Source organism: Phyllobates terribilis, unplaced genomic scaffold, assembly GCF_046119375.1.
Source record: "Phyllobates terribilis strain yellow unplaced genomic scaffold, ASM4611937v1 Scaffold_3__8_contigs__length_932513732, whole genome shotgun sequence".
Lineage (NCBI taxonomy): Eukaryota > Metazoa > Chordata > Amphibia > Anura > Dendrobatidae > Phyllobates > Phyllobates terribilis.
Window position 1 is genome coordinate 726,618,158 of NW_027362763.1, and position 27,984 is coordinate 726,646,141.

Genomic DNA, 27,984 nt, shown 5'->3' on the forward strand with positions numbered 1-27,984 from the left:
GCAAACCTTTTATCCCAGCCTCAGAAACTTGATTTGTGGTGTGGACCCGGTTCAGGAACACACCCACTAATTGGTCCAGCCTTTCAAACCCACATTCTTATCAACATGGATGCAAGAAAAAAACAAAAAAAAAATCATTTTTTTTTAAAAAAAAAATTAAAGAAAAAAAAAAGCAACTTTTAAACTCTCTCTAATATCAGTCAATCCATTTGGATATAATGTTCCCAAACGATATATCCAAAATGTTTGTTTCCAGTTTAAAAGAGCATTCCTATTTGCAACACCGGAGGGTATCTGCTCCACCGGAGTTACTTTTATGTTAAAAATGTTATATTTAATTAGTAGATACCTTGAGAGACTATGCTTTAAAAAGCCGCTTTTTGCTCTATTTCTGTGTCGATCGATGCGGGACCGCACTGTGCAGACACTGCGGTCCCGCATCAATGGACACAGAAATTACGTGTTTGTGTTTCTAAAGACCCCAGAGCATCATGAACGTGAAATGAGGAAAAAATAGTTACGCTCTTCTTACCACTCATATCTCCAGTCCCTACAATCCTCACCATCCTACCTCTTTTTGTATCTTCTGAGCACCTCCATGTGAGGAGCTGAAATCCCCGGGTCTCTCACAGTGAGCTGGGACTTCCGGCTCTGATGAGACTTGGGAGGGGCGCGTAAGGTCATGACGTCACGACGAGATCTCACTCACACATGTGCAGAACTGCATTGGGGACCGGAAGATACGAGAATTTGAAGATCCTACGAGGACCGGACAGGTGTCGTTGAGAGCTGAGCGGGAAGGAGAGTATAAGGATTTATTTTTTATCCTTTTCATGGTCCTTTATGATACAGAAAAACGGTGGTTATCATCTTGCAGAAGCGAATTACTAAAATCCGCATTTTAGCGAATGTGGATTTTTGCAGAAATCCGTTCCACTCGAATTTCTTAACGCATCTCAAATTGACCGCTATCTCTGCAAGCAGTCACACAGGGAAGACTGTCAGTCACTGAGTAGGACCGCCCACTGGACTCATGGATACATAACCCAGAGATTTCAGTGAATGAAATGCAAGATTTACTGACATTTTCCCCAAAAAAATGTATGTAAATGTGCTCTGTTCCTCCGGCTATATAGCATCCTGCCTCTAGATCTGATATCACTCTTCAACATGACAGGTTCCCTTTTAAGTTTGCTTCTTGTCACTGCATAGAAATATTCCCGTTTATATTCAGAGGCAGAAAAATACATAGATGTGGCGGCATTTGCCCCCTCCAAACTCACCGACTGTAAGAGCGCCCCCCGGCACTGACAGACCGCGCCGCTGCAGGTGATTGACAGGTCTCTCGCGTGTGCATAGCGAACGCCTTATCAATCATCTGCAGCAGCCAGTGCCACCCGGCCGAATCATCAAAGTATACTTTCTCTGAAACGCTGGAGTGTGTCCGAGACTGATGTATCGGGCTGCAGTAGTGCAGCCCGGTCACCATTCGTGGGCAGCATGACTCGTCTGTCAGTTTCCCTTTATATATGCCCGAGCTCCCCTTTCCGTTTTGCACGGCGTCGCTCCTTTGCAGAGATTTGTTGCTTTTGGAGCGCAGTTTGTGTAGGCAGCAACCAGATACAAGAATGCTTTCATCTTGAACCAGGCTCCAACACAAGTCCTGTCAGGCCTGAATGTGGGAGGTATTGAAGCCAAGGTATATTCTTAAGTTCAGGTATGCCTGCCGCTTCCCTTCCTCTCATACAAGGCCAGCTCTTACTGGAAGGGTTTGTTCTTTTTAGGTGTTTTTTTTTTTTTTTACTGTTGCACCAGGTTTGAATCCTGCAACAGAAGCATCGAATGAGTAAATGTTGAGCCCCACCTTTAGCTGTTAGGTGATACCCAATGCTGTGCTCTTTATTGTGGTGTAATCAGGTATATTGCCTGCAGATATGGAAAAATAATACTGTAGGCAGAAGTGGAATAATGATAAAATGGCAAAAACTGAAGCCGCTCAATCTCCTCCACGAGGTGTTATCACCGACTATCCAACGTTCCCCGGCAGATGCGTGTAAGAGGAGATCAGCAGCTGCCTGACGTCTCCGCTTATCTTCAGGAATTTTCTTGGACTTTCTGCAATTGTCTTTTAAGAGGTCAGAAAGGCCAAATGGTTTTCCGTAAGCAAAGTGGCCTCTTTGGTGTGAAGCGTCACATTGTGAGCATTCGGTGCTGCATGACCCAATAAAAAGTCGTTCAATCCTTTCACACGGTATTTGTATAGGGGCAGAGCGGGGGATGGTTACTGGGTAACACCAGGAGTCAGAGATGTGGGTTTGGTGCAAGGGGTTAATCAGCCTTATGTTTCGTCAGAGAGATACAACAGGGAATAACTTGTATGTGCAGTTTTAACCCACGTTGTGGGCATCTTGCACTTTTTTGATGAGTTTTTTCTTGTTTCTTATGTGAAGTTGCACACATGTTCGGACATGGCTCCAGCCGCCTCCTACATGATAAGAGTGGGGGAGGGATAATGGTAAGAGCAGGTATTCACCTGCCCTCGGATTCACGCTCCTCTGACATTCATATGGGAGTTACTGTTATAGGAGGGAACACAGAAACCAGACCGGATGTGTGACTAATGTCACCGGTCAGTATCTGTGACCTGAGCTAAAATGCTGGGAAAAAATTAGAAAACGAGTGCAATGGAGTAGTGTCAGTGTCAGCAGTAGCAACAGATCTGACGCCAGCTTTTATTCTTCAGAGGAGAGACCTGTTGTGTGGACATCACCCTTTCTCTACCACTCATATAAAGTCACTGTGAGGTATACTGATAGTACTACAGATGGCTCCTTTATTAGGAGAGCCATCATCACTATCTGCAGATCACAATGACATCCGGAGTATGCATCCTTCCGGAGTCGGTGCAAATCAGTGACTGCCCAAGCCTGCCAATGAGAGCTGGTGATTTTGAGCAGCTCTGGGCAAAAGAGAGCGGTCCATAATGGCGGAGCTCTTCTATCACATCCATGTGTTGTAATAGTATTGTACCCATGATTGATCAGGAGCTCAGCGCTGCCCTGCCTGTCGGCTTCCTGGGGAGCGGAGTGGTCCCCAATGCTTTGCCTCCGCGTTAGAGAAACGCCGTGGCACCTAAGCTGTCCGGATCCAGCCAAATGCGAATATCAAAGACTGACCCTCACTTCCATAACAGAAAAACTTGTGTGAACAGGTGCAAGCTAAGAGAGCTACTTCCATATGTAACCAACAAATTAAAGCTGCACTCTGTAACGCTGTAGTATGCAAACATGGAGTATATGAAATTAGAATTGCAATGCTGCTCTAGAAAATAGGTTAAAATGAAGATACTTAGCGCATTAATTGGCCAATTCATGTGTGCCCAATAGCGATCAACACGGCCACCTTCTTTGCTAGGAACCTAACCTAATATGATATCTCTCCTGGGCAAGGACAATTGGCCAGTTGATGCTCTAGGTTTCTTCATTTTAACAGATTTTCTAGATCAGCAATGCAATTCCAATGTCATATATTCCATATTTGTATGCTACAGCGTTAGAGTGCAGCCTTAATTTGTAAGATCCAGCCACGTCTGCTTCAGAGCAGCGCTTGCAAGCTCTATTGCAAGGTTTTTTTTTATTTATTTTTTTATGCCATTTATGGTGGTATGAAAACCCCTTTACCTACCCTGCATGATACCAAACACGAATGTCTAGTTAGCCTAGCTCTGCGGAGATACATTTCTCACCCCTTTATTTGCTGAAGACACAAAAAGTCAGTGTTAAGTATTTTTCTTAAACTGCGTCACAAAGTGCTCTTCTTCAGGGGTATACTCTGAGCGAGCCTGTGTGGGCTGTAGTCAGATTATCCTGTTCTTACATATTGCTTGGTTTATTTTACATGGACCATCGGCCACATAAATGCTTATAAGACCTCTGGATTATTGGCTGATCGCACCATTTATATTGGCCTGAGAATAGTTATCGGCAGCACCTCTCCCCATGTGAACAGAAGATGAGCTGCCGACAATGTGCACATTGCATTTGACCGAATGATGGATGTCATGTCATATGTTTGCTCCGTGTTACATAAACTATTCATACTTCATCATCTGTTGTGGAAGTTCCCGGCACTCGCATGACAGCTCTTGTCCCCATTTGTGTGCTTAGTTCTTTACGCATTGATACCCAGTACAGAGACCTTCAGTAGGTAATAAAGGGAAACTCCATTTCTCAAAGGAACACAATATCTAAAAATAAAGTGTACAAGAGAGAAGTGTGTCCATTGTGACTTTAAGTGGACAGCAGTTGCCCCTTAAATGAGACACAGGATGATGGGTGGTCGGACCCTCATCGATCGAACAATTTGACCTAGACTGACTTGCTATAACCGCATAACTTGGATGTCTTCTGCTGACCTGTTTCTCTTTTCACTGCGCGCTGGGTCTTATCCAAGATGGGAGGGGGACGTAGGCATGTGTTCCCACATGGAGAATTCTTTGCAGATTTTCCACTGCAGATTTACATATTTACGAAATCTGCCTTGTATTGCAGCATCGGTATTATAAATGAGATTCCCTGCATTTATCATTCCCCTCTTCTACTCCTGACCCAGCTTCTCCCTCCTTCTTCCTCTGCCAGAGACTTTTGCAGTGACTGATGACTCATACAGCGATATTTGACCTCTTCTTTTTTTTTTTTCTACATAGAGCTTAGAAGGATTCAGCTAGTAAGTGTTTAATCACATCATGTCATAGACCTAATGGAAAAGAGAAGAATTAGCTGGGTAGAAAGGCAAAATGAGCAATTGTGAGTACACAGTGCAGTATAATAGGATGACTGCAATATATTAAGAGGATAAAATCTTTGATGGGAGGAGGAGGAGTGCTTCTTTACCTGCACCTATCTGCAGCAATAAGCGGTTTTACCGCTGTCCACAGCATCTCTGATGTGGGAGGTCCACCGCATGTCATGTACAAGTACTATAAGGATATTTGTCTTACTGCAGAGCACATTGTTCTCGGCAGCGTTAGTCCTGTTTAGACAGGGGGATGTGCTGCAGAGAACGATGATCTTCTGTGCAGTGCAAAAGATAATTGAATGAGCCTTCTGCTCTTTTGTTGGTTTACACTGCAAGATTCTAGTGAAACGAGTGTTCGTTGTAGTGAATATGGACTTAAATCCTTGTGTGAGTTGGAATTGTGGCCGTTGTCTCTCAGTCCTAAATAGAATAGGACCGACAGGACGAGAACTTGTCCTTCAGACAATGACGGATCCTCTGTATTTATATATATATTTTTCCATTTCTCTTAGGGTTCGGCTGAAGACACTACTGGAACGCAGTCACTGTCCGGATTGTTAAATAAGTGTAAAACCCCCCAGGGGCAAAGGTTGGTGAACCAATGGATTAAACAACCCCTAATGGACAAGAACAGGATCGAAGAGAGGTAAATGAAAACATAGCTTTGTGCCTGGCATTGACTACTTCTTTTTTTCTTTAGAAAGTTAAAGTTGTCAAAGGGTAAAAAAAAAATTAATTTTTTTTCAACCTGCCCTATTTCCTCTAATTTTTTTTTCTAACTTACATTCCCATAAAGTGTATTGTTTTCAGAAAAGCTCCTCCGGTCATGCGAGGCCTCCCCTCTGCGAGGCCGCCCCTGTGTGAGGCCATCCCATTCAAACAGCCATGACACTTTTTGCAGGATCGAATGTAGCGATGTCCCTGGCGTCACGGTTAGGGGCCGGTCTTTTATTCCTCTCTTACTGAGCATGTGCTGATCACCTATTTCAGCATTATTTATGTCAGGTAACCTAAGTGGCGGATATCCCCTCTAATCATGGGTTCAACGGCTTCTTTTTTGGCTTTGAACTCCGCTCAAAAAAACTTTTCCTGGGTTTGCATGTGAACAAAGCAGCGTGTAAAGGGGTCTGCTGTGGTCCTAAGGGCAGCCTCTCCAAAGCAGCGGCCCCAGCTTACTACTAAGTGCACACCTTAGTATATTCACATGAGTCTGTCCTATTAATCTGAGTGCATTGCATTGCAGATAAAACCCTGTTCAGATAATTGTATCAGATTTACAGTAGTCAAATACAAATCTGCTACGTGGTCCTATCTACAATGCTCCCATGGAAGTCAGTGGAGCGTTATCTTATGTCCAGCAAATCTCTGCAGCTGCTGTTACTGCGACTCGGGCATGACCGCTGCCGCTATAGTCATACAGTGAATATATCTGAGAATAAGAAAGGTCCCACCTGCCCCCAGCAGATTACATCAATATACATGGAGGATTCTGTCGTAACTCTATTAGTGGGGTCTATGAATAGTCAAGGGTCTCGTCTCGCCCACCATAAGATAACTAGCTGTTAGTAGCTTGCCCGACGACCCTGTGATTCCTTGTGGGAGATTTGGGCAGTAAATACTGCAGGACAATCCATGTCTGTGTCCTCTGTATGTTATGTAAATCCTCAATAAGTACACCGTCATTTAGTGTTTTAACTCACGGATATCTTATTGCTGTGGCATGATGCCAGTGGATGGCATAAATCAGCAGGAGTACCGGTGCCCCCTGCATGACCCAGTGAGATTTAGCATAGGTTATCTTGCTACTCGCTGAGCATTTGCATACTTTATAATCTCTGGCTGGAGTCCTCTTTGCATCCAGCACCACTATATAATGCTACTACAGAGTTTTCTTTAACAGGAACCTCCTAATAAATAATCTTCTGCAAAGCCAAAAGTGACCGGTATACCCTGACGTGCCAGCCTGATGTACTAGGAGAAAACCTGAGGCTTGGAGGTCCATAGTAATGTCAGCTTTATTATTAGCATTAAAAGGATTTTCCAGGCTTCTGATATTGATTATCTATTCTTAAAGGGAATCAGTCAGCAGGTTTTTGCCTTGTCATCTGAGGCAGGGGTTAAAACAAAGAATTGAACGATATGTCACATGTCCGTCTGTGTGATATTGTTCATTTACACTGAAGGTTTTATCACCTGTTGATTATCATTGCTGTGACTGGCTGGAGTGCGCTTGTGAGTCTGACTCCGCCCTCTCCTGTTATAAGCAGCTCACTGTCTATAGACATTGTATACAGAGCCTGGTGTGGGCGGGGTTAGCTTCCTCAGCTTTGCTGCATTGCTAAATCTAAAAGCTCTGATTGTGTCAGAACAGCTGCACCCAGTAAACTAAGTGACACATCGCTGGAGTCAGGGTCTCTGTCTCTACATTATGCTGCATTCAGATGAGATGGCAAAAACCTGCTGAGAGATTCCCTTTCAGGGGCATTTACTGCAAGATAATTGTGAACAAGAGCTGTTGAAAACGCTCTTTTCACGATTATCTTGCCGTGTAAGCAGGCTGCTGATCACCCAATGAGCATGCAAAACGCTTGATCAGCGGCTGAAGTAATCTTTTGTGATCATCGTTTTCGGCAGCGCATTGTCCTGTCGAGAACTATGGCAGACTGTGTGTACTGAACAGTCTATTACAGATTTCTCCGTGCGCATCGTTTACTTTGGTCTGCTTGTGTAAACAGGCATTCACTCGACCGCCGATTGGCAACAGTTTACCAGTTGGCAGTCGTATCGTGCCGCTGGTCAGTTCATGTAAACGGACCCTATAAATAGGTCATCAAAATCAGACAGTTGGGGGCTGTACCCCTAGCACCCCCACTGATCAGCGGTGCAGGTGTTGGCTTTGTAGTTTGTTTTATTTGTGACACAACTCTGATTTATTTGCTCTATGGCTTCTGGGCCGTCGTGTTTGCCATCACACCCAGCCAGTATTTGAGCTGTACAGGAATTACCTGACGTCCGTTGTGATCCTTCATGGAGCTTTGAAGTTCAGCCGGTCATCTCTTCGGTTTGCATGTCATTCAAAGGCGGTGCACAATAGGCCATAATACGTCCAACGTCGTCATCCTCTGTTTTGCTTTGCAAATATAACCCTTGTGTAGCTTATGAGTAACCGGACGCCTAATTGTGAGAATCTGTCCGGCCGTGGCTGCCGGCTTTTAAATTTGGACGTGTATAATCCCGTTGCTATAATTCACACTACTTTGGTTGTTGAGATGCTCATTATAAAGGAAAGTCTTGTGGTCTAAATACATGTACTGTATGAAGGCAAAGTATTCTGCCGGACAGGTCCTGTAGTCATCATTTACAAAGACAATGTTGTCTCATCCTATAAGAACTTTTTAGTATCAATCAGTGTGACGGTTACTCCAGCTTTACCGTTATAGGTAACATTACGTGATCTTCAGATGGGATACATGGAAGCGCCAACTCCACCACATCAAGAGCGTCTGCTCCATAGCGACTCTGTAAGGGGCTTCACTACTGCTCCCAATTACCCCTATGTGTTTAGTTTTGTTTTTTTTTTTAAAGGGATTTCGGCCTCCGTCTTGTGTTTTTTTTTTTTTTTTGATCAAATATTTTTTATAAAGATTTTCACAAAGATAAAAAAATAAATTAAATAAATAACCAGACAAACATTGGAGAAACACAGTTCTCCACCCCCCCAACCTCAATAAGCATTAAACATGAGTTATTTATTCATCTTGGCTCTGCAAAACCAGCATAATTAGATGAACAAGTATTTGAACATCGTAACAATAGTCAATCCAATTACATATAACTTGTGGAAGTACTAATAACATTATTATTAATTTTCAAAGAAGTTTAACTTGAGGCATCATCTAAACGTAACTCAAAGCAAGCCAAGGCGAAATCTCCTCAGTTCTCTAGATGTCAAACCAGAGCCATCAATCCATAGACCCCATATCTTGTCAAATTTAGAGATAGCAGCATCTCTTTTTAGGTATATGTCTTTTTCCCAATTTACTAGCCAGTTAACTTTAGCAATAAATTCTGATATCATAGGCTCCTGATCCTTTCATACATTTTTGGGCTGTTAATTTTCTTGCCATATATAACATACGAGCCGCTGCAATTTTGCCGTACTCATTAATAGATCATCTCCGTTTGGTTTTTAATGCATTATTTGCTTTTTTTTTTTGTTACATTTATTTCTTCGAGCGGCAGAGTCCACAGTGGTCCATTACAATGAAGTTCACACGTTCAATGCTTGAGGCTGTGTGCCCACGATGCGTTTTTTAAGCGTTTCCGCAGCGGCAAAAACGCTGCAGAAACGCTTAAAAAAACGCTTGGTAGAAGGTCTGCCATGTTCCCCAATGATAATCCGCATATGCTGTGCACATGCTGCGGAAATTTCCGCTGCGGATTATCATTGCGGAAAAAAACGCAGCACTACCAATTATTTTGCGGAAGTGCTGCGTTTTCGCCGCCATTGACTTGCATTGGACCGCCGCATGACATCTGCATCACTGCATCTGTATTTGCGTAATTGGCGCGTTCTAATGTGCGGATGATACCTGGGTGTGGAGGAGAGGAGAGTCTCATCCACACCCAGGTACCATTAAAAAATCTGTAAAAAAAAGAATTAAAATAAAAAATATATATTTACCTTCCGGCGGCCCGCGCTGCGCTCCTCCTGGACTCCCGGCACTTTGCGATGGAATGAAGGACCTGCGCTGACGTTGGAGTCATGTGACAGGTCACGGGACGCTGACGTCGGCAGGTCCTTCAGTTACCACTGCCGGCAAGGGAGAATGGAGTGAAGCAGAACACCGGGGGCCATCGGAGGGTAAGTATACATTTATTTTTTTATTTTTTGACATTCTCTCGGGTCACACTATATAAATCCATGCTATTTGCATGGTTTTATATAGTGTGACCAAGTTGTCAAGCACTTTCCAAGTGATGCTAAAATCTCTTGGAAAGCGCTTGTCAACCCGCATGCGGAAATGCAAGTGAAGAACACTTCATTTCCGCATGTCCCTGGCAGGAAAAACGCATGTACAATCCGCATGTACAATCCCCATGCGTTTTTTTCTGCCAGGGAGATGCAGAAACGCTGAGGAAAAAATCCTGAGCGTTTCTGCATCGTGGGCACATAGCCTGACAGCGCTGTTCATGTATTAGTTGTCTATCGCCCTCTAGTGGTATGAAGCAAAATTACCTAAGTTCAGTTTTTAGGGAAATGTGTCATCAGAAAATGACCTATTTAAATCCGATTTATTCGTACTCCCATGAGAGCACCACGAGAGAGAGGATCCGCCCATCAAGGACAGGAAACCTACAGGTTAAAAAGGGCAGCACCTCTCTCCCGCCTCAGTTTAGGTTTCCTGTCCTTGATAGGTCTCCCATCAGGCTTACCTGCAGGAAGAAGAAAGGATCTCTTGCCCCAGATGGAATAGACAGGGTGCCTGGGGCGGTGAAGCCCCTGCCTTGGTCGGTTCTGGACTTCTGGAGACGCCACGGCAGGGCTAATTGGGGCACCGCGTTGCGGTGAGCGTGACATCCCCTCTTGCTGAGGTGGATTTTCCGCTATGTGTGGCTGTCCGCATGCGGGCAACCCCCGCTACACTGCGCAGGAGATCTGGGCCACGCCGGCGGTGAACGTGACAGGCCCGGCCCTATGACGTATTTCCGGTGCGCCGGAGGCTTCCGTCGGAAGTGGGCGTGGTTCACGCGTGAGACCAGGAAGCGTATGGGCGCATGTGAGCGAGGATGCCGCAGCGGGGCTTAGCAGTCTGTCACCGCTGACGAGGGGGGGGGTGGGAACGACTCTCCACACAGGTACCAGGTATGGCCAGTATAAAAAGGACCTGGCAGCATACAGAGGTGCTTCTCCCCAATATGGGAGATTGACAAGAGCAGCTATCACCTCAGCCAGAACAACTGCTGCTGGAGCAGCCCTCTGGGAAGCCCTCACAACAGGCGGTGCAACGTCGTTCCCGGTCTGGGTCCAGTCGTTCAACTAGGAAATTCACTGCAAAAAGCTGGAAGGAAGGTCCTATTGTTCGGCGTGATTCTCCGCTGGTTAAGAAGGATTCCTCTGTTTCTACCGTACCACATATTCCAGGGGGTAAGTGGAATCTTCGTGAAAGTTCTACTAATTCTTCTTCTACTTCTCTGTCTATAATTTTTTCCGACCAAGAAATGTTCATTTAAATCATGTGCCCTATGCAGCAACCCGCTCCCTGATGCATATGTTAAGAAATTGTGCCAACCTTGTATTGACAGGGTGATGACGGAAGAAACCCCGGGGTTTTCCTTAGGTCTAAAGACTTTAATTTAAAGAAGAAATAGGCAAGGCTTTGCGAGGGAAATCTGAGCCCATGCATTTTCCTCAGGACCCTCAGCCAGACTCAGACTCTGATATCTCAGACATTTCTTCCTCTTCCCTCTCTTCCTCTGATAGCGAGTCTGATAGACAATGTTTTCCTCTGCATGAGGTTGATGCCTTGGTAAAAGCTGTCCGAACTACCATGGGCATTGTGGACAATAGACCAGAAAAATCTTTGGAGGATGTAATGTTTGGGGGATTAGGTCCGAAAAAGAAGAGATGTTTCCCCATGAATACTAAAATTAAAGATCTCATTGATAGAGAGTGGCAAAAGCCAGAGAGGAAGGGCAGCATTCCTCCCTCCTTCAAAAGGAGGTATCCGTTTGATGATGTCGCAAGTTCCTCTTGGTCAAAGGCACCAAAGCTAGATGTTGCCATTGTTAAGACATCAAAGAAGTCTTCTCTCCCCTTCGATGACATGGGAGCATTAAGAGACCCCCTGGACAGACGAGCAGATACCTTTTTGAAAGATGCATGGGAGACTACTGCAGGAGCCCTGAAACCAGCAGTAGCAGCCACCTGCACATCCAGAGCCCTGATGGTCTGGCTGGAGCAGCTAGACAACCAACTGAAGAAGGGTGCCTCCAGGAAGGAGATTATTTCTTCCCTTTCCCTAGTCCAGGGTGCAGCAGCCTTTCTTGCTGACGCGTCTGCGGACTCAGTTAGACTGGCAGCGAAATCATCAGCTCTATCAAATGCTGCTCGGGGAGCTCTATGACTTAAATGCTGGCCTGGAGATGTACAAACAAAATCTAGACTTTGTACAATTCCTTGTGAGGGGGAATATCTTTTCGGCCAAACCATGGATGAACTTTTGGAAAAAGCTGGAGATCCTAAGAAAGGGTTTCCTTCTGTATCTCTACCCTCTCTTAAGAAATCATTTCGGAGAAAGAAATTTGTCCGAAGAAGATTTTTTAGAACAGGAAAAGTTCGAAGAAAGAGGTCGCAAAGGTAGAGGCCTACTCTTTGGTTCTTCTTCCAAAGATTAGCAGAAGCCAGGGAAATCACAATCGGCCTACGTGGGAGGGAGATTGTCGTTGTTTTTCCCGGCTTGGGAACGTATTACACATAGCAGTTGGATTTTGAGCCTAATTAGATTTGGTCTTAAATTTCAATTTCAAACCCTTCCTTACAGAAGATTCATGATTTTTCCCTCTAGCTCCTCCCCAGAGCGGCAGATAGCCCTTGTATCGGAGATTCAAGACCTAATAAAGAAAAACGTCCTGATTGAGTTTCCGAAAACAGAAGAGGGATACGGATTCTACTCCCCGCTCTTCCTGGTCCCCAAACCAGATGGGCACTTCAGGACAATCATAAATTTAAGATCCTTAAATAGCCTTCTTAAAATAGATACCTTTAAAATGGAATCATTAAAAACGACAATAAAATTTACTTGTTTCCATTCATAATGATTATCAAAAGTATTTGAAGGTGGCCATTAAAATAAAAGGGGTAGTTAAACACTTCCAGTATACCGTCCTTCCCTTTGGGTTGGCAATAGCCTTGAGAGTTTTTACCAAACTAGTGGCAGAGGTTATGGCCCATATAAGAGAAAAAGACATCTTGATAATCCCTTACCTTGATGATTTTCTGATAGTGGGGGACTCCTTTGTACAATGCGAAGCCCACCTTCAAGTGACAACTTCTGTCCTAGAAGGCCTAGGTTGGTTTCTAAATCTGGAAAAATCTAGGTTGACCCCACAAAAGGCTCAACAGTTCCTTGGGGTCATTTTAGATTCAGAAAGACAGTTATGCCATTTGTCAGAGGAAAAGATTGCAAAAATCCAGGGCCTAGTGAAGCAATGTATAGATAGACCCTCCATGTCACTCCGTAGAGCCATGTCATTATTGGGGACCTTGACCTCAAGTTTTACCGCGGTGCTTTGGTCCCAATTTCACTCAAGGGCACTTCAACGACTCAATTCTAGATGGTCATCTAGACCAGGAATTCACCTTGGCCCCTCGCTCCTTACAATCCCTTCTTTAGTGGTTGGTATACACTAATCTTTCTAGGGGAGTCCCTTAGAAAAGTAAACCTTCTGCAGTCTTGACTACGGGTGCAAGTTCTACAGGTTGGGGTGCTCATTTTGAAGGTAACTTAATTCAGGGGACCTGGTCAACCAATGAGGTACAGTTTTCCTCGAATGTTAAGGAACTTTTGGCGGTTGATCATGCGCTCAATGGGTTCCTTGAATATTTACAGGGCCAGGATGTCCGCATACTCTCGGACAATCAAGTGACAGTAGCATATATAAATCATCAAGGGGGACCCGTTCAAAAGACTTAATGAGAGTAGCAGACAGACTTCTTCAGAAAGCAGAAGACCATTTTCTCTCCCTTTCTGCTGTACATCTAAGAGGAAAAGAAAACGTCAGAGCAGATTTTCTCAGCCGCAATTCCCTAAAAGGAGAATGGTCCTTGAACCCTCAGATATTCTCCTAGATTGTTGCAATGTGGGGTCTTCCAACAGTGGACTTGTTTGCGACAAAATACAATCAGAAGGTGGCAACGTTTTGTTCTCTAAACCCCAGAGAAAGGCCCCTGGCAGTGGACGCCTTCATGAATCCCTGGGAGTTTCCTTTGGCTTATGCATTCCCTACCATGATCCTGCTTCCGTCTGTCATAAGGAAAATCAGTATAGATAGATTGTGGTCAAATTCGGGCGCCAGGAACTGGATAAAGACGACTGGAAGGATATTTAAAAGAAATCGAACCTCTTTATTCGACAATGTTATGCCCACAACGCGTTTCTGATGCGATCTGCTGCCTTCATCAGGTAGATTTTCCTGGATCCACCTGATGAAGGCAGCAGATCGCTGCAGAAACGCGTTGTGGTTATAACATTGTCGAATAAAGAGGTTTGTTTTCTTTTAAATATCCTTCCAGTCGTCTTTATCCAGTTCCTGGCGCCCGAATTTGACCACAATCTATCTATACTGATTTCTGCATTCCCCGAGGGGATTTGTGGCTCGGAGCTGCAGGGAACTGTATGTGCTTGCTGGAGCCAGGACCTTGATGACGTCACCATCACGTGATTCATACCCAGTACCACGTGACTGGCAGCAGACAGCGGTCATCAGAGGCCACGCACCATAAGCGGCAGCTACCACCTTGTATACCAGAGGCTTTCACACCTGGGTTGTGTGGTTTACACAACCCCCCTAAGGTGAGCAGCCTACCATTATTTGCACAGCCAGTTCATGATCTATCAGGTTCACACAGGCACAGCGCTTCCCCCCCCCCCCCCCCACCTTTTCTTTGTTTTATAAGGAAAATCAGGGCAGACCATGCCAGAATAATCCTCATATGCCCCTTTTGGCCCAAGAGACCGTGGTTCTCTTGTCTCCGGAGAATGTCAATATCAGACCCCTGGGTCCTTCCGGAGATTCCGGACCTTCTCACTCAGGGTCCGGTTTCCCATCCTCCAGCCTCAAATCTCCATTTAACGGCATGGAATTTGAAAGGGCACTGTTAACCAGAAAAGGGTTTTCCACAAATTTAGTAAACACTCTCCTATGTAGCAGAAAGCCTGTTACTCCCCGCATCTATGCTAGAACTTGGAGGAAGTTCCTGTCCTTTTCAGAATTCAAACCAGAGGATTGGATCCCTATTGGGAAGATACTAGAATTTCTACAGCGGGGTTTAGAACAGGGCCTAACCACTAGTACATTGAAAGTACAAGTTTCGGCTTTAGGAGCCTTATTTTCTTTTGATATAGCAGCTAATTATTGGGTAGCACGGTTTATGAAAGCCTCTTTCAGGTGTAGACCTATTATTAAATCCAGATGCTCTCCCTGGGATTTAAACCTGGTCTTAAATGCCTTGACTAACCCTCCCTTCGAGCCCCTAGATTCAACCTCCCATAAAATTATTCTTCTTAAAACAGCCCTGTTAGTTGCCCTAACTTCGGCCAGAAGAGTAAGTGACATACAGGCTCTTTCTATATCCCCACCGTTTACTCGAATTCTGGATGATAGAATTGTACTAAGGCCTGACCCAGCCTTTCTTCCAAAAGTAGTCTCACGATTTCATAGGACTCAAGAGGTAAATCTTCCAACTTTTTGTTTTCCCCCTAAAAATCAGAAAGAGGAGAAACTACACACATTAGATGTTAGGAGGTGCGTACTTAAATATCTGGAGGTCTCAGAGTTTTAGGAAAGATAGTTCCCTATTTATATGCCATCAGGGGGCTAGGAAAGGTTGTAAAGCTTCAAAATCTACAATTGCGAGGTGGATTAGAGAGGCCATCACCCTTGCCTACTCTTCGGGAGATAAGGAAGTACCGGAGGGGTTGAGGGCACACTCCACCAGAGCAGTAGCAACTTCCTGGGTCGAAGACGGGGTTTTCCATCGTAGACATATGTAAGGCTGCCACCTGGTCTTCTCCCTCCACCTTCTATAGGCATTATAGGTTAGATTTGGGTGATTCCTCTGATCTCACCTTTGGGAGAAGGGTGCTTCAGGCTGTGGTCCCTCCCTAATCTCCTTCGTCTCTGTAATTCTCTCGTGGTGCTGTCATGGGAGTACGAACAAAGCCTTGGTTACTTACTGGTAACGGGATTTTTCGGAGCCCATGACAGCACCCTTATATTCCCTCCCTTCACTGGTGTTTTGCACCCCCGTAAGGCTATTTTCCTTTTTTGCATCCTCGGGGGAAGTTAGTCATTGGCTTAAAATGAATATTGTCTTTTTTGTCTTGTTGTAATTAACCTTGGCGGACCTCTCATGCTCTGTTAACTTAAACTGAGGCGGGAGAGATGTGCCGCCCTTTTTAACCTGTAGGTTTCCTGTCCTTCATGGGCAGATCCTCTCTCTCGTGGTGCTGTCATGGCTCCGAAAAATCCCGTTACCCGTAAGTAACTAAGGCTTTTTATATGAAATGATCCTTTTTTGTTTAAACACTTAATCTGTTTTCCATAATTAATATATATGGCCGATGTGCAGTACCGGCCGCAGCCACTGCACAGCTGACAGAGCGGTGCTGTTCAGATCCGCGACTCGTCCGGTCGGCAGTCTGAACAGCTCTCGTGGAGCGTCCGACCCCCACCCTGTTGATCAGTAAAAAAAGCAGTGCAGCGCCTCCTTTTTAAGGAGGATATCCATCACAGGAGAAAGAAAAAACGTAAAAATTTTGGCATTATGCAAAAAATCATGAATCCTTTTGATTGGCAGCTGGCTTTTTTTTTTTTAGGCTTGGGCTGGTGGTCTTTGTGCAAAATAAAGCCGGACGGCATCCTATTAATGGGGCAGATTGCAGCGTTCATTGCTTTTTGACAACAGACTATTCTGCAGCGCTGGTTTTCCCATAAGTAAAAAACAAACGACTCTACCCCAAGTTTCATCCTTTTTCTTTATCCTCTAGACTGGAGGTGAAATGGTTGATCCTCGTGGGACCTTAGCACAGAAATTGCCCCCTAAAATGTTTCTACACATTTCCTCAATTGAGAGAGATCAACTCATTATAGAAACAAGTGTTGCGCTAGTGTTGGTGGGGGGACAGTCAGCAAAGTGTGTACCTTTCCCCTTGGGGTCACCGTCTCTATCTCTGCTGCCGACATTTGTTATGTTTTTTCCCAGCCCTCTGTGTACTTTTATCACATCCCATACTCAATCATTTATTTCTAAATGGCCGTCCATTGATATGATCTTATTTGTTGACCTGATGCCCGTGGTGACGAGAAGAACCGTAGTGTGCAGGAGATCTACCGTGTCTTATCCGATGTCATTGTGTCAGTCCTCCGGCCGGTTTCTGCACTCTGGTTTCACACCTTGCTCTGAATGATATGGGTGCGGCAGTTTCAGTGTGTGAATATTGCTGGGTAATAAACCTATATATCATACTATGGAGATGGGAAATGAAAAGTAAATATGGAGATGTTACTGAGAGTATGCTTAATGGGGCGTGTGTTATCCAAAAGTGACCTACTGCTCACATCAAGTTATATTACAGGAAATATTTGTTACGTTTTTGTCATTTATATATTTTTTTAAACTTTCATCATGCTGTACTGTAGAGAAGCTGCATGTTTTCCTGCTTTTTTGCTGCACTTTTTACAGTGTTTTTGTCAGTGTACATTTGTCTCTTGTGCATGCTGATAAAGTTTAGTGCAAAAAAAAAATAACTGAATTCAACTTCCTCGGGTTTTGGCATCAAAAATGCAGTAAAACCTGATGCCTGTGTTTTTTGCACTACCCATCCATGTGGGTAAAAAAACGCTGAAAGAAGTGACGTGCTTCATTTTGCAAAAACCAATGTATTGCATAAAACACTGAGGACAAAAAAACAATCTGTACTGTGAAACACTGCTGAGATTTCGCACAAAAAATGGCACTTGTGAACATAGCCTTAAGGTAAAGAAAATAATCTTGAAATATTGCTGTGTTCATCCTGTCCGCTGAGCCTCTTATTAGGCTGACCATTCCTGTTCTGTACAGATGTCTTCTCAGGATTGAATTCATTACTACAGGCGCGATTACCGTGAAAGATAACACCTACACTAGTGGCCAAAATTGAGGCAATACCCTCAAGATTTATGAATTTTTATCATTTTGCCAATGCAAATCCAAATTTCATGAATGTTTTTGATTTCACAGTAAAGTTTTTAAGTAGAAATAACAAAATCTCATATAGAAACACAATATTAGCAGGAAATTTGTTCATTTGTCAACAAATTGGACACTATTGTCACTCAGATGACTGAGAGAAAGCCATTTATTTGTCCTATTTTCATATCTAACACTAAAATTTAATACTTAGTTGGACAGCCCTTGGCCTTGATAACGGCCTGGCATCTACTTGGCATGCTATCTACCAGTTTGTGTAAATCAGATGGTGTGATGATATGAAGCCATGATTTGATGATGGCTGCAATGAGTTCCTTCTTGTGTGAAGCCCACTGTTTTGACACCGCTCTTTTGAGCTGAGCCCAGAGATTCTCAATAGGATTGAGATCTGGGCTGTTTCCTGGCCAATTCAATAGCTGGACATTTTTTGTCCTTGAACCAAGAGAGACCCTTTTTAGCTGTATGGCATGGGGCTCCATCTTGCTGAAAAATAAACTGTGTCCTTTCACGAAATACATCACGTGCGGAAGGAATGAGTTTAGGCTGAAGGACTTCCTTGATGGACTTTACAGCATTAACTGTTCCTTCAATTACCGGCAGCCCACCAACTGCATCTCTAGACACGCAGCCCCCTAGCATAACACTCAGTGGATGCTTCATGGTGGGTACTGTACACTCTGGCAAGCAATCCTCTCCAGGTCGTCGTCCAACGTAGCGGACACCGTCGCTGCCAAAGATGGATATGCGTGTCTCATCACTCCATAAAACATTTCTCCATTGTTCAATGGTCCATTTAGACTGTTCTTTGGCCACTGCAGACGTTTCTGATGCTGTGAGGCATTAAAAAATGGCTTTTTACATGGTATTCTGTCTCTTAACCCCACGTTTACCAGTCGTAGTCGAACTGTCCGATCGGACACTGTCACTCCAGTGTTGACAAGCTCCTTGTTGATGTCAACAGCAGTTGATTTCCTGTTATTTAGGGCGATTCTAACAATTCTTCTATCAGTCTGAGGAGTTGTAGCCTTCTTTCTCCCTCTACCTGGTTTATTCTTTATCGAACCAGTCTCTTGAAACGGCTTACACACTTTGAGAACGCTGGCCGGTGAGATCCCTTTTCCGATTCGTGCAGCAATTTCCCGGTAACTGTACCCTTCTTCTCTTAAAGTAACAGCGTTGGCTCTCTTCTTAGGTGACCACTCCTGTCTAATACTGCTGGCACAATATCGGTCTTAAATCACACCCAGGTCACTATAAAGAAACCTAGAATACATATCGCAGAAGAGGGCGTGTGTTCAAGTAAGTATGTCAGCGAAAACTTTCATTAAATATTGGTGATGGTGAAAAACTGCAGGTGTTGCCTCAATTTTGGCCACTAGTGTATATAGAGAACACAGGCTCCACCATTCACAATTGGTGATGTCACAGCTCATCTCCTCCCCTCCTCCCTGCACAATGATCCCTGCACAGGTCACTGAACATGCCCACAATACAATTTGCCTCCTGAAATCACCAATTGCTCTGAAAAACAGATAAAATCCATCTTTCTCCAGACAAGATGGACTGCCAGCTGTAACGGGTCTGGGAGGTGGAACCTCTGAGCTATTATACAAAGGGGCAGTCTTTGTAAGGAGGCAGGTGGCTCCCAGGTAAGGCGGGAAGGTAGACACGGCAGGTGACAAGAACAGTCTCAGGGTAGAAGGGCAGAACGGACACTGCAAGTGACGGAACAGTCTCTTGACAGGCGAGTGGTCACGGCAAGTGACAGCAGAGCCTCCAGATAGGCTAGCAGGCAGTTAACAGGTGAGCGCTCCCAGGTGAGCGGGCAAGAGTCTCTGGACAGGCAGGTGGTCACAGCTAGTGACGGCAGAGCCTCCAGGTAGGCTAGCAGGCTGGTAGCAGGTGGGCTTTCCCAGGTGAGCGGGCAGACTGATCCATAGACAGACTGGCAGGTGCTGGTAGACAGACTGTCGGACCGCAGGAATGCAAGCAGATACAGGTATCACGCAGGAATCTGGCAGGTAACTGGCAGGTATCTGGTAACGGGACCTGAGGGCTGAAGCAGAGTTGATAGGCTTTGCAACAACATTGCTCGGGCACCTCCATTTTGGAGGAGGTGCCTTATATATGGTGAGGTCCTCCGGGTATTGGCCGGGGACTCCTTAGGACGGCGCGGGCGGCCCCTTTAAGAGAAGGGGAGCGCACGCGCGCGCCCTAAGCACAGTGACCGGGAAGCAGCGCGCGCTGCCAGCAGAGCGGGAGGAAGACGCCGGGCACGGAGCGGAGAGGTGAGGGGAACGGCGTCCCTGCCTAGCAGGAGGCAGGGACGCCGACGCTACACCAGCTCACTGAAGGATCTTATTACTGCTGCCTATTTAAGTCTAGGAGCCGGAAAAGGGGGGAGCAGGGGCACAGTAAAACACGAAGGCAGAGTTCTAGCTTTCTAATAATTAGTGTTCGATCTCACCCCAGAGCTGGATTCACAACTACACAGCTCAGTTACTACTGTGTAATGTTCTCCATGCAGCTTCTACCCATATGCTACATAGAGACAGGAGAGCAGGAATCCCTCAGCTGTGTGCTGTGCATGTATGGACGACACAGCAGCTAGTCTCCACCCAGTAGATCAGAGCAAACTGAAAATTAAGAGAGAGCTGCAGGGTCGAAGCTGCCGAAAATGCAGGATACAAATCCTATAATGGCCAGAAATAGTGTTATTACTTATGTAAGCACAGGACAGCTTATACTAAAAAATCTATAATGACAAGTACATCAGTCAGTACCCCCACCCCATGATCATAAAATCACAGAATGAGGACTCTGAGAATGCGAGAAGGATTAGGGGAGAGTTAGAGCTGTTCACGCTGGTTACATGGATGAATCCGTTGCTGTGATTAGAAACCAGTGGGTGCCGTACCTGCTTGTGATTGGAGCTGACAGAGAGGAAAAACGAGGGTAGTTTCCGGCACAACCGACTGGATAAAAAATATAAGTTGATTGAATCAAGTAAAGTCCATTAAAAGTTAAAAACCTCAACACCTGACGCGTTTCTGCCGTACTAAGACCCCCTTAGTCATAGCCTTTGAGAATTCCCCTACAGTCCAGGGTCTCAAACCCGGGTGCTTCTGTCTCACCACTGGTTTCCAGAATGAAAGGTCTCTAATAGATGAATCCGTATGGCACCACGTACTGGGTGTATGCCACAGAGAGGGTCTTTCCAAGAGGACACTCCTAGTTGAACTGTGTAGGACATTTTTATCTTTCCTGCAATGTCGGCATGCAGCCACCTGGTGTCATTGTAGCACAGAACATGTAGCAGAGCCCTTGGTGCAGGTAATAGATGCAGTGATCTGGGCCATGTTCAGTCTGTAATTTCATTATCTTAGATTTATTTAATGGCTATTGTTCAGGTGCATCAAGCAAATTGCTTCAATCCATTTGTTTAATAGAACATTGAACATGGCGGACATATAAAGAAATGTTTTCTACCTTGCATGGTGGTATTATGGCAGTGATTTCCTAAGGCAGGTTCATCTACATGGAGCTACCTACTTCACATATTTAGACAACTGTAAAGAGCAAATCTACATCTTTTTCTAGTTATGCAAAAAATTTAAGAGCCCCGTCTGCTTCCTTTGCTGAGAGGTCTGCCTGCCCGCATGCCTCCTCCGCTAAAAGATCTGCCTGCCGGCTTCCTCGCCCGCCGGGGGGCCTGCCGGCTTCCTCGCCCGCCGGGGGGCCTGCCGGCTTCCTCGCCCGCCGGGGGGCCTGCCGGCTTCCTCGCCCGCCGGGGGGCCTGCCGGCTTCCTCGCCCGCCGGGGGGCCTGCCGGCTTCCTCGCCCGCCGGGGGGCCTGCCGGCTTCCTCGCCCGCCGGGGGGCCTGCCGGCTTCCTCGCCCGCCGGGGGGCCTGCCGGCTTCCTCGCCCGCCGGGGGGCCTGCCGGCTTCCTCGCCCGCCGGGGGGCCTGCCGGCTTCCTCGCCCGCCGGGGGACCTGCCGGCTTCCTCCCCCCTTAATCTGAGAGTCCACAGATTTTCAGAATGGAGATACGACATTGGCTTAAAGAAAACCTTTTTGTTACAGACCCCGTAGGACATTTCTGAGTTAATAGCTGGTGGTGATCTGATCAGGATCCTCAGCCGTGGAGAGCAGTTGTAGAACGTCTCACTCTGGAGGATCCTTCTTGGTTTCTTCATAGATAACTGATCGGGGGTCCTAACAATAGTGATCTGCTTATTGTTGTAGGGATCCTTCTTGCAGGTAGGAACTGTCCACTGGCCGCAGACATTTGTACACAGCTAGCAGCAAATGCACCCGCTAAATCGCTCCTGACATGCTCAAGTTTTCCTCTGCCAAGATCCTTTTTACAGGTGATTTATTCCAACACTATAAACTGCCCCTGGAAGATCATAAAGTAATGGCATCTCTTCTCAAGATGGGATGAATCAGCGACCGGCTGCATTATTATAACAATGTATGAGTTACTCCAAGACTGTCAGGTTTCCTCTAATAACGTGCATATAAAGCAGAGCAGAATGTGATAGCCTCATGTACATACAGGATTATAGAAGGAGTAGTAGTAGTAATTGACGTCAGTATTATACACATTGGTGTAATATCCTCTTATACTGAGACACAATAAGAGCAGTTTTCTGCTTGTGCATCGTGATGACAGGATTACGTACAGGGAGGTGAGCAGTGTGCGAGACGTGCGGCTCCGTCTGACTCCTTACTGGAAATCCATCCTGTGTTGTGACTGCAGTCATCGCACTTCCTCCAGCTCTGCATTGCAGTGTCTGTAGCGGAGCCTCCGTGCAGGAAGAAATGACTGTATCAGGGCTGGCTCTCCTGATGATATTCTATAGGATCTTAGAAGACAAGTCGATGGTCTTTTAGCAAGTCTACTTTAATATTTTGCAGCTTTTGTCTTTGACCAGTTATATGACGGCAGATTATGTGAAAGTTAGGAATGTGCTGTCACTTTCACCCCCCATACACTTAAATGGGTTTTCCCCTGAGGGTTCGGATCCCCGTCAATCCTCAGAACACGGCTCTGGAATGCCCCATTAAAATAGTGATGTCTGCGCACTCTCCATTCATTTTCTATGAGACTGTCGGGAATACCACAGTGCAGCGCACACTACTGTCTTCTGCAGTCTCGTACACAATGAATGGGGAGGTGGTGCGTTTTGCAGTGAGTTTTTCAGCGCCCCTTTTTTGGTATTATAGGGGTCCCAGTAGTCACCAACAATCCGCATGTTATCGCCTATCGAGTGAATAGGTGATAATTTGACAAGTTGGGAATATACAGATGTCCATCTTACAATTTTTTTTTTTTTTTTTTTTAATAATTTCAATGGGTCTAAAAGGAATCTCTAGATTACCAGAGAAAGGTAGAAAGTGCAGACTTCTCGGGCATGTCAATTCTTTCAACGTTTTTGCTACAGACTTCACCCATACTACACTGTGTGCAGAATTATTAGGCAAGTTGTATTTTAGAGGATTATTTTTATTATTGATCAACAACTATGTTCTCAATCAACCCAAAAGACTCATAAATATCCACGCTTAATATTTTTGGAAGTTGGAGTGGTTTTTTTTTTTTAGCTTTGGCTATCTTAGGATATCTGTTTGTGCAGGTAACTATTACTGTGCCGAATTATTAGGCAACTTAATAAAAACCAAATATAATCCCATCTCACTTGTTTATTTTCACCAGATAAACCAATATCAGTGCACAAAATTTAGAAATAAACATTTCTGACATGCAAAACCAAAAACCAAAAAAATTAGTGATGAATATAGCCACCTTTCTTTATGATGACACTCAACAGCCTTCCATCCATAGATTCTGTCAATTGCTTGATCTGTTTTCGATCAACATTGCGTGCAGCAGCCACCACAGCCTCAAAGACACTGTTCTGAGAGGTGTACTGTTTTCCCTCCCTGTAGATCTCACATTTTATGATGGACCACAGGTTCTCTATGGGGTTCAGATCAGGTGAACAAGGGGGCCATGTCATTATTTTTTCTTCTTTTAGACCTTTACTGGCCAGCCACGCTGTTGAGTAGTTGGATGCATGTGGTGGAGCATTGTCCTGCATGAAAATCATGTTTTTCTTGAACGATATCGACTTCTTCTTGTACCACTGCTTGAAGAAGTTGTCTTCCAGAAACTGGCAGTAGGTTTGGGAGTTGAGCTTCACTCCATCCTCAACCTGTAAAGTTCCCACAAGTTCATCTCTGATGATACCAGCCCATACCAGTACCCCACCTCCACCTTGCTGGCGTCTCAGTCGGAGTGGAGCTCTCTGCCCTTTACTGATCCAGCCTCTGGCCCATCCATCTGGCCCATCAAGAGTCACTCTCATTTCATCAGTCCATAAAACCTTTGAAAAATCAGTCTTAAGATATTTCTTGGCCCATTCTTGACGTTTTATCTTATGTTTCTTGTTCATAGGTGGTCGTTTTTCAGCCTTCCTTACCTTGGCCATGTCCCTGAGTGTCGCACACCTTGTGCTTTTTGATACTCCAGTAATGTTGCAGCTCTGAAATATGGCAAAACTGGTGGTGAATGGCATCTTGGCCGCTTCACGCTTGATTTTCCTCAATTCATGGGCAGTTATTTTGCGCCTTTTTTTGGCCAACACACTTCTTGCGACCCTGTTGGCTATTTGCCATGAAACGCTTGATTGTTCGGTGATCACACTTCAAAAGTTTGTAAATTTCAAGACTGCTGCATCCCTCTGCAAGACATCTCACAATTTTGGACTTTTCAGAGCCCGTCAAATCTCTTCTGACCCATTTTGCCAAAAGAAAGGAAGTTGCCTAATAATTAAGCACACCTTATATAGGGTGTTGATGTCATTAGTCAACACCCCTCCTCATTACAGAGATGCACATCACCAGATTTACTTAATTGGTAGATGGCTCTCAAGCCTATGCAGCTTGGAGTAGGACAACATGTATAAAAAGTATCAAAGTGATCAAAATACTCATTTGCCTAATAATTCTGCACACAGTGTAATGAGTGGGGAAAAATCTGCAACAAAAATGTATGTAAAAAAAAATGCAGCAAAAGCTCACCAATATTACGCTGAGTTTTTCTTGCCAAGAGATGCAGAAATTTCTGAAGCAAATACATAATGATAGGTGCTCGTCCGTCTCATCGTTACTAGTAAAATAATTTAACATATGGAATAATAAAATGCTGTAACAGTAATGTATACTCTTGTGCTACATAATTTGCATTATAATGTTATCCTGGTATTTCTAATGTGACCGCAGCCATCACACAACCCTGACATTACCCAATCATCCACAGGCTGAACCTGGTGGAAGCCTTTGCGACCGATGCTGAACTCAGACAATGTCTTCAGGAAGATTTACTCCGTCGCTTTCCAGATCTTAACCGGCTGTCCAAGAAATTCCAAAGACAGAATGCAAATCTGCAGGATTGTTACCGGCTGTATCAGGCGGTGAACCAGCTGCCGAGCGTCATCCAGGTCTTGGAGAAATATGAAGGTCAGTGTATTAGAATAAATATGTTTCAATCGGCATGGTTATTTAAGCCATTGTAGATAACATTTATTGCAGTGATTAGAAAGCAGCTATTACTGGGGGACGGTGCGGCCTCTCTGTCCGCGGCCACTCTAATGTTACATGATGGCCTTTCTGATGTCACTGCCCAAGTCAACAAGATCTGCTTCCACTGGATTAGAGAGGGGTCCAAGGCAAAAGACAGTCTAGTATAATGTCTATACACTTTAGTATATGACATATGGACAGAGGTTGTCATTATGGTGCAACCCTTACATGATGTTTAGAAAATATATACATTATTTGTGTGATCTCCAGTTTTGTAACCCACTAGTTGAAAGGAAGGATTGCTGTGTTGGTGTGCGCACACATTGGATCTGGAAGCCACTTTTCTACCACATTGGCCGAACCATGCTGATAATACAGACGGTCTTCCCACATAGTGACCATGTGTAGGAAAACTGATCACGGCAAATCCTTTTCGGCCACCATGTGCTTGGCCTACCCTCACCTGCCTGATATTGATACTCGCGACACTAAGAAAGGCATTCAGCTCTCTAAGGATACTACTGTACTTGTTGCCAAGCCCCAAAAACCTCCCTGGTGATTACCGCTAACTAGTAGTATTGCCACACATGCTCTTGGAAATACGCTGAGAAATTCACAGCAGCAAAATTCGCATCAATGGGGCAGATTTTTTATTTACTTTTTAAAAACGAAATTGTTGCAGATTAACTGTAGCTTTCCCTCTTTCCATTGTAAAGAGTGAAGTCAGCAGGGATAATCTGCAGCGTAAATTGATCTGTTGCGGATCTTACTTCCACACTTCTGCAGCTCTTTCCCACAATATGTAGATCAGATTTCATCTCTCATTCATGATGCTGACAATGTAAGATCTGGTTGGAAAATCTGATTGTCTAAGGAGTGTGGATGTAACCTCACAGATGTCACTTTTAAATAGCCAAAGGTTTATGGACAATGCTCCTAATATGTTCAGGTCTTTTGCCACATTCATTGGAAATCAAGCACACAGCAATGCAGGTTCTGTGGTCAAACATTGGTAGTACTAGGCCAGCAAAACTAACAACCTCAACAATGTAAAATGGTCCCTTCTCCAAACACAAAAATGCTACTTAGGGAGACATGGACAAACTTGGGGAGGCAAATAGAATGGTGATAAAATACAGAGACCAACAACAACAACACACCACCAGACCAGGCTATGTCAAATAACACGCAACAATACTGTAATAAGCATCTACTGAGAAATGCAAGTGAATAGGCTGTATACCCCTTAATAAATCCGGGAGCCCTCCACAATGCACTGACATCTGTAATAGAGAAATAACAAAGCTGGACCAGTATTGCTATAGGTCCTCCTGACGGAACGCGCGTTGAGGACTTAGGCGACACTCCCCACCGGCACACTTCTCCAAGCATGTCTACAGGTACGGTCCTATAGCAATACTGGTCCAGCTTATTACAGTCGAGCTTATTACAGTATTGTTGCGTGTTATTTGACATAGCCTGGTCTGGTGGTGTGTTGTTGTTTTTTGGTCTCTGTATTTTATCACCATTCTATTTGCCTCCCCACATGTTTGTGCATGTCTCCGTATGTACCTTTTCTGTTTTTTGTTTTTTTTGATTATTGGAAAAATACATTTTGATATTTTCTTTATTTTTTTATCTTTTGTTCATTCATTGTTCTCTTTCTGTATCATTGGTAGTACTAGGAGTCCAACTTGACACCTTCAAAGGGAATCTGTCGCCAGGTTTTTGCCACCTAGTCTGAAAGCAGCAAAATGTAGGGCTGAGACCCTGATTCCAGCGATGTCACTTACTGGGCTGCTTAGTGTGGTTTTGATGATCTCCTTTTGATAAAACAGTGATTTTATCACTAGAGGACTAGGAAACCTGCCACCATGTAGTCCTCAATCTTCATGAGCTCTGTATAACTCCGCCCCCATCACCAATTGGCAGCTTGCTGCCTAAGCACAGTGTACACAGGAAGCGGACAATCAGTGGTGTGGGCGGGGTTATAGAGAGCTCAGCATTCTGAGCACTGCTAGATCTGCAACGGAGAAAACTGACACCATCAAAACGACAGCAAGCAGACAAGTGACACTGCGCTGAAAGCAGGGGTGAGTTTGGTGTGGGTGAACTCTAGTGGCTTCATAGAGTTTTGACCTCCACCCCATCCAACATCTTTGCATTGGTGATTTTCAGTCAGACTTTCTCATTTAGTATTAATTTCTTGAGTTTGCTGTGGATTAGATTTGGGGATTATTTTTATTTTTTGGGCAATTTTTCAGCTAGACCTTGTCATTTAGTGTCAGTATCTGACCTCACAAATGGTTTTAGCAAACTCTCTACTTTATAGAAATGATCACTTTATCTAATTTGCTACATTTATATATTGATTTTTGTGTTTTTTCCCGGTGACCACGAGACGTCCATATACCTACAAGTTGGGTGAAAATTCCGGTCAGCAAGCGCTGACATTGACTGACAATTTTCCTTTAGTTTCCCTGCCGATTAAAAGCTGGTGAATTTCCAAGGCATTTTCTTTTCTTCTTTTTTTTTTTAGATTCTTTACAAGAGCATGGACACCTTCAGACGTCTTGTTAGCAAATCTTAAACTTCCATTGATTTCAATGAAAGTTAATGCTCCGGCAG

General features: G+C 44.6%; 1 protein-coding gene across 1 annotated transcript in view; it reads left to right on the forward strand.

Moving 5' to 3' along the window:
- The window catches only part of MSH2 (mutS homolog 2), a 150,289-nt gene that overhangs the window by 13,470 nt on the left and 108,835 nt on the right, over positions 1-27,984 (forward strand). Inside the window, 2 exon segments of the mRNA XM_073672082.1 lie at positions 5,310-5,443; positions 25,094-25,293. Coding sequence (XP_073528183.1) covers positions 5,310-5,443; positions 25,094-25,293 — 334 coding nt within the window.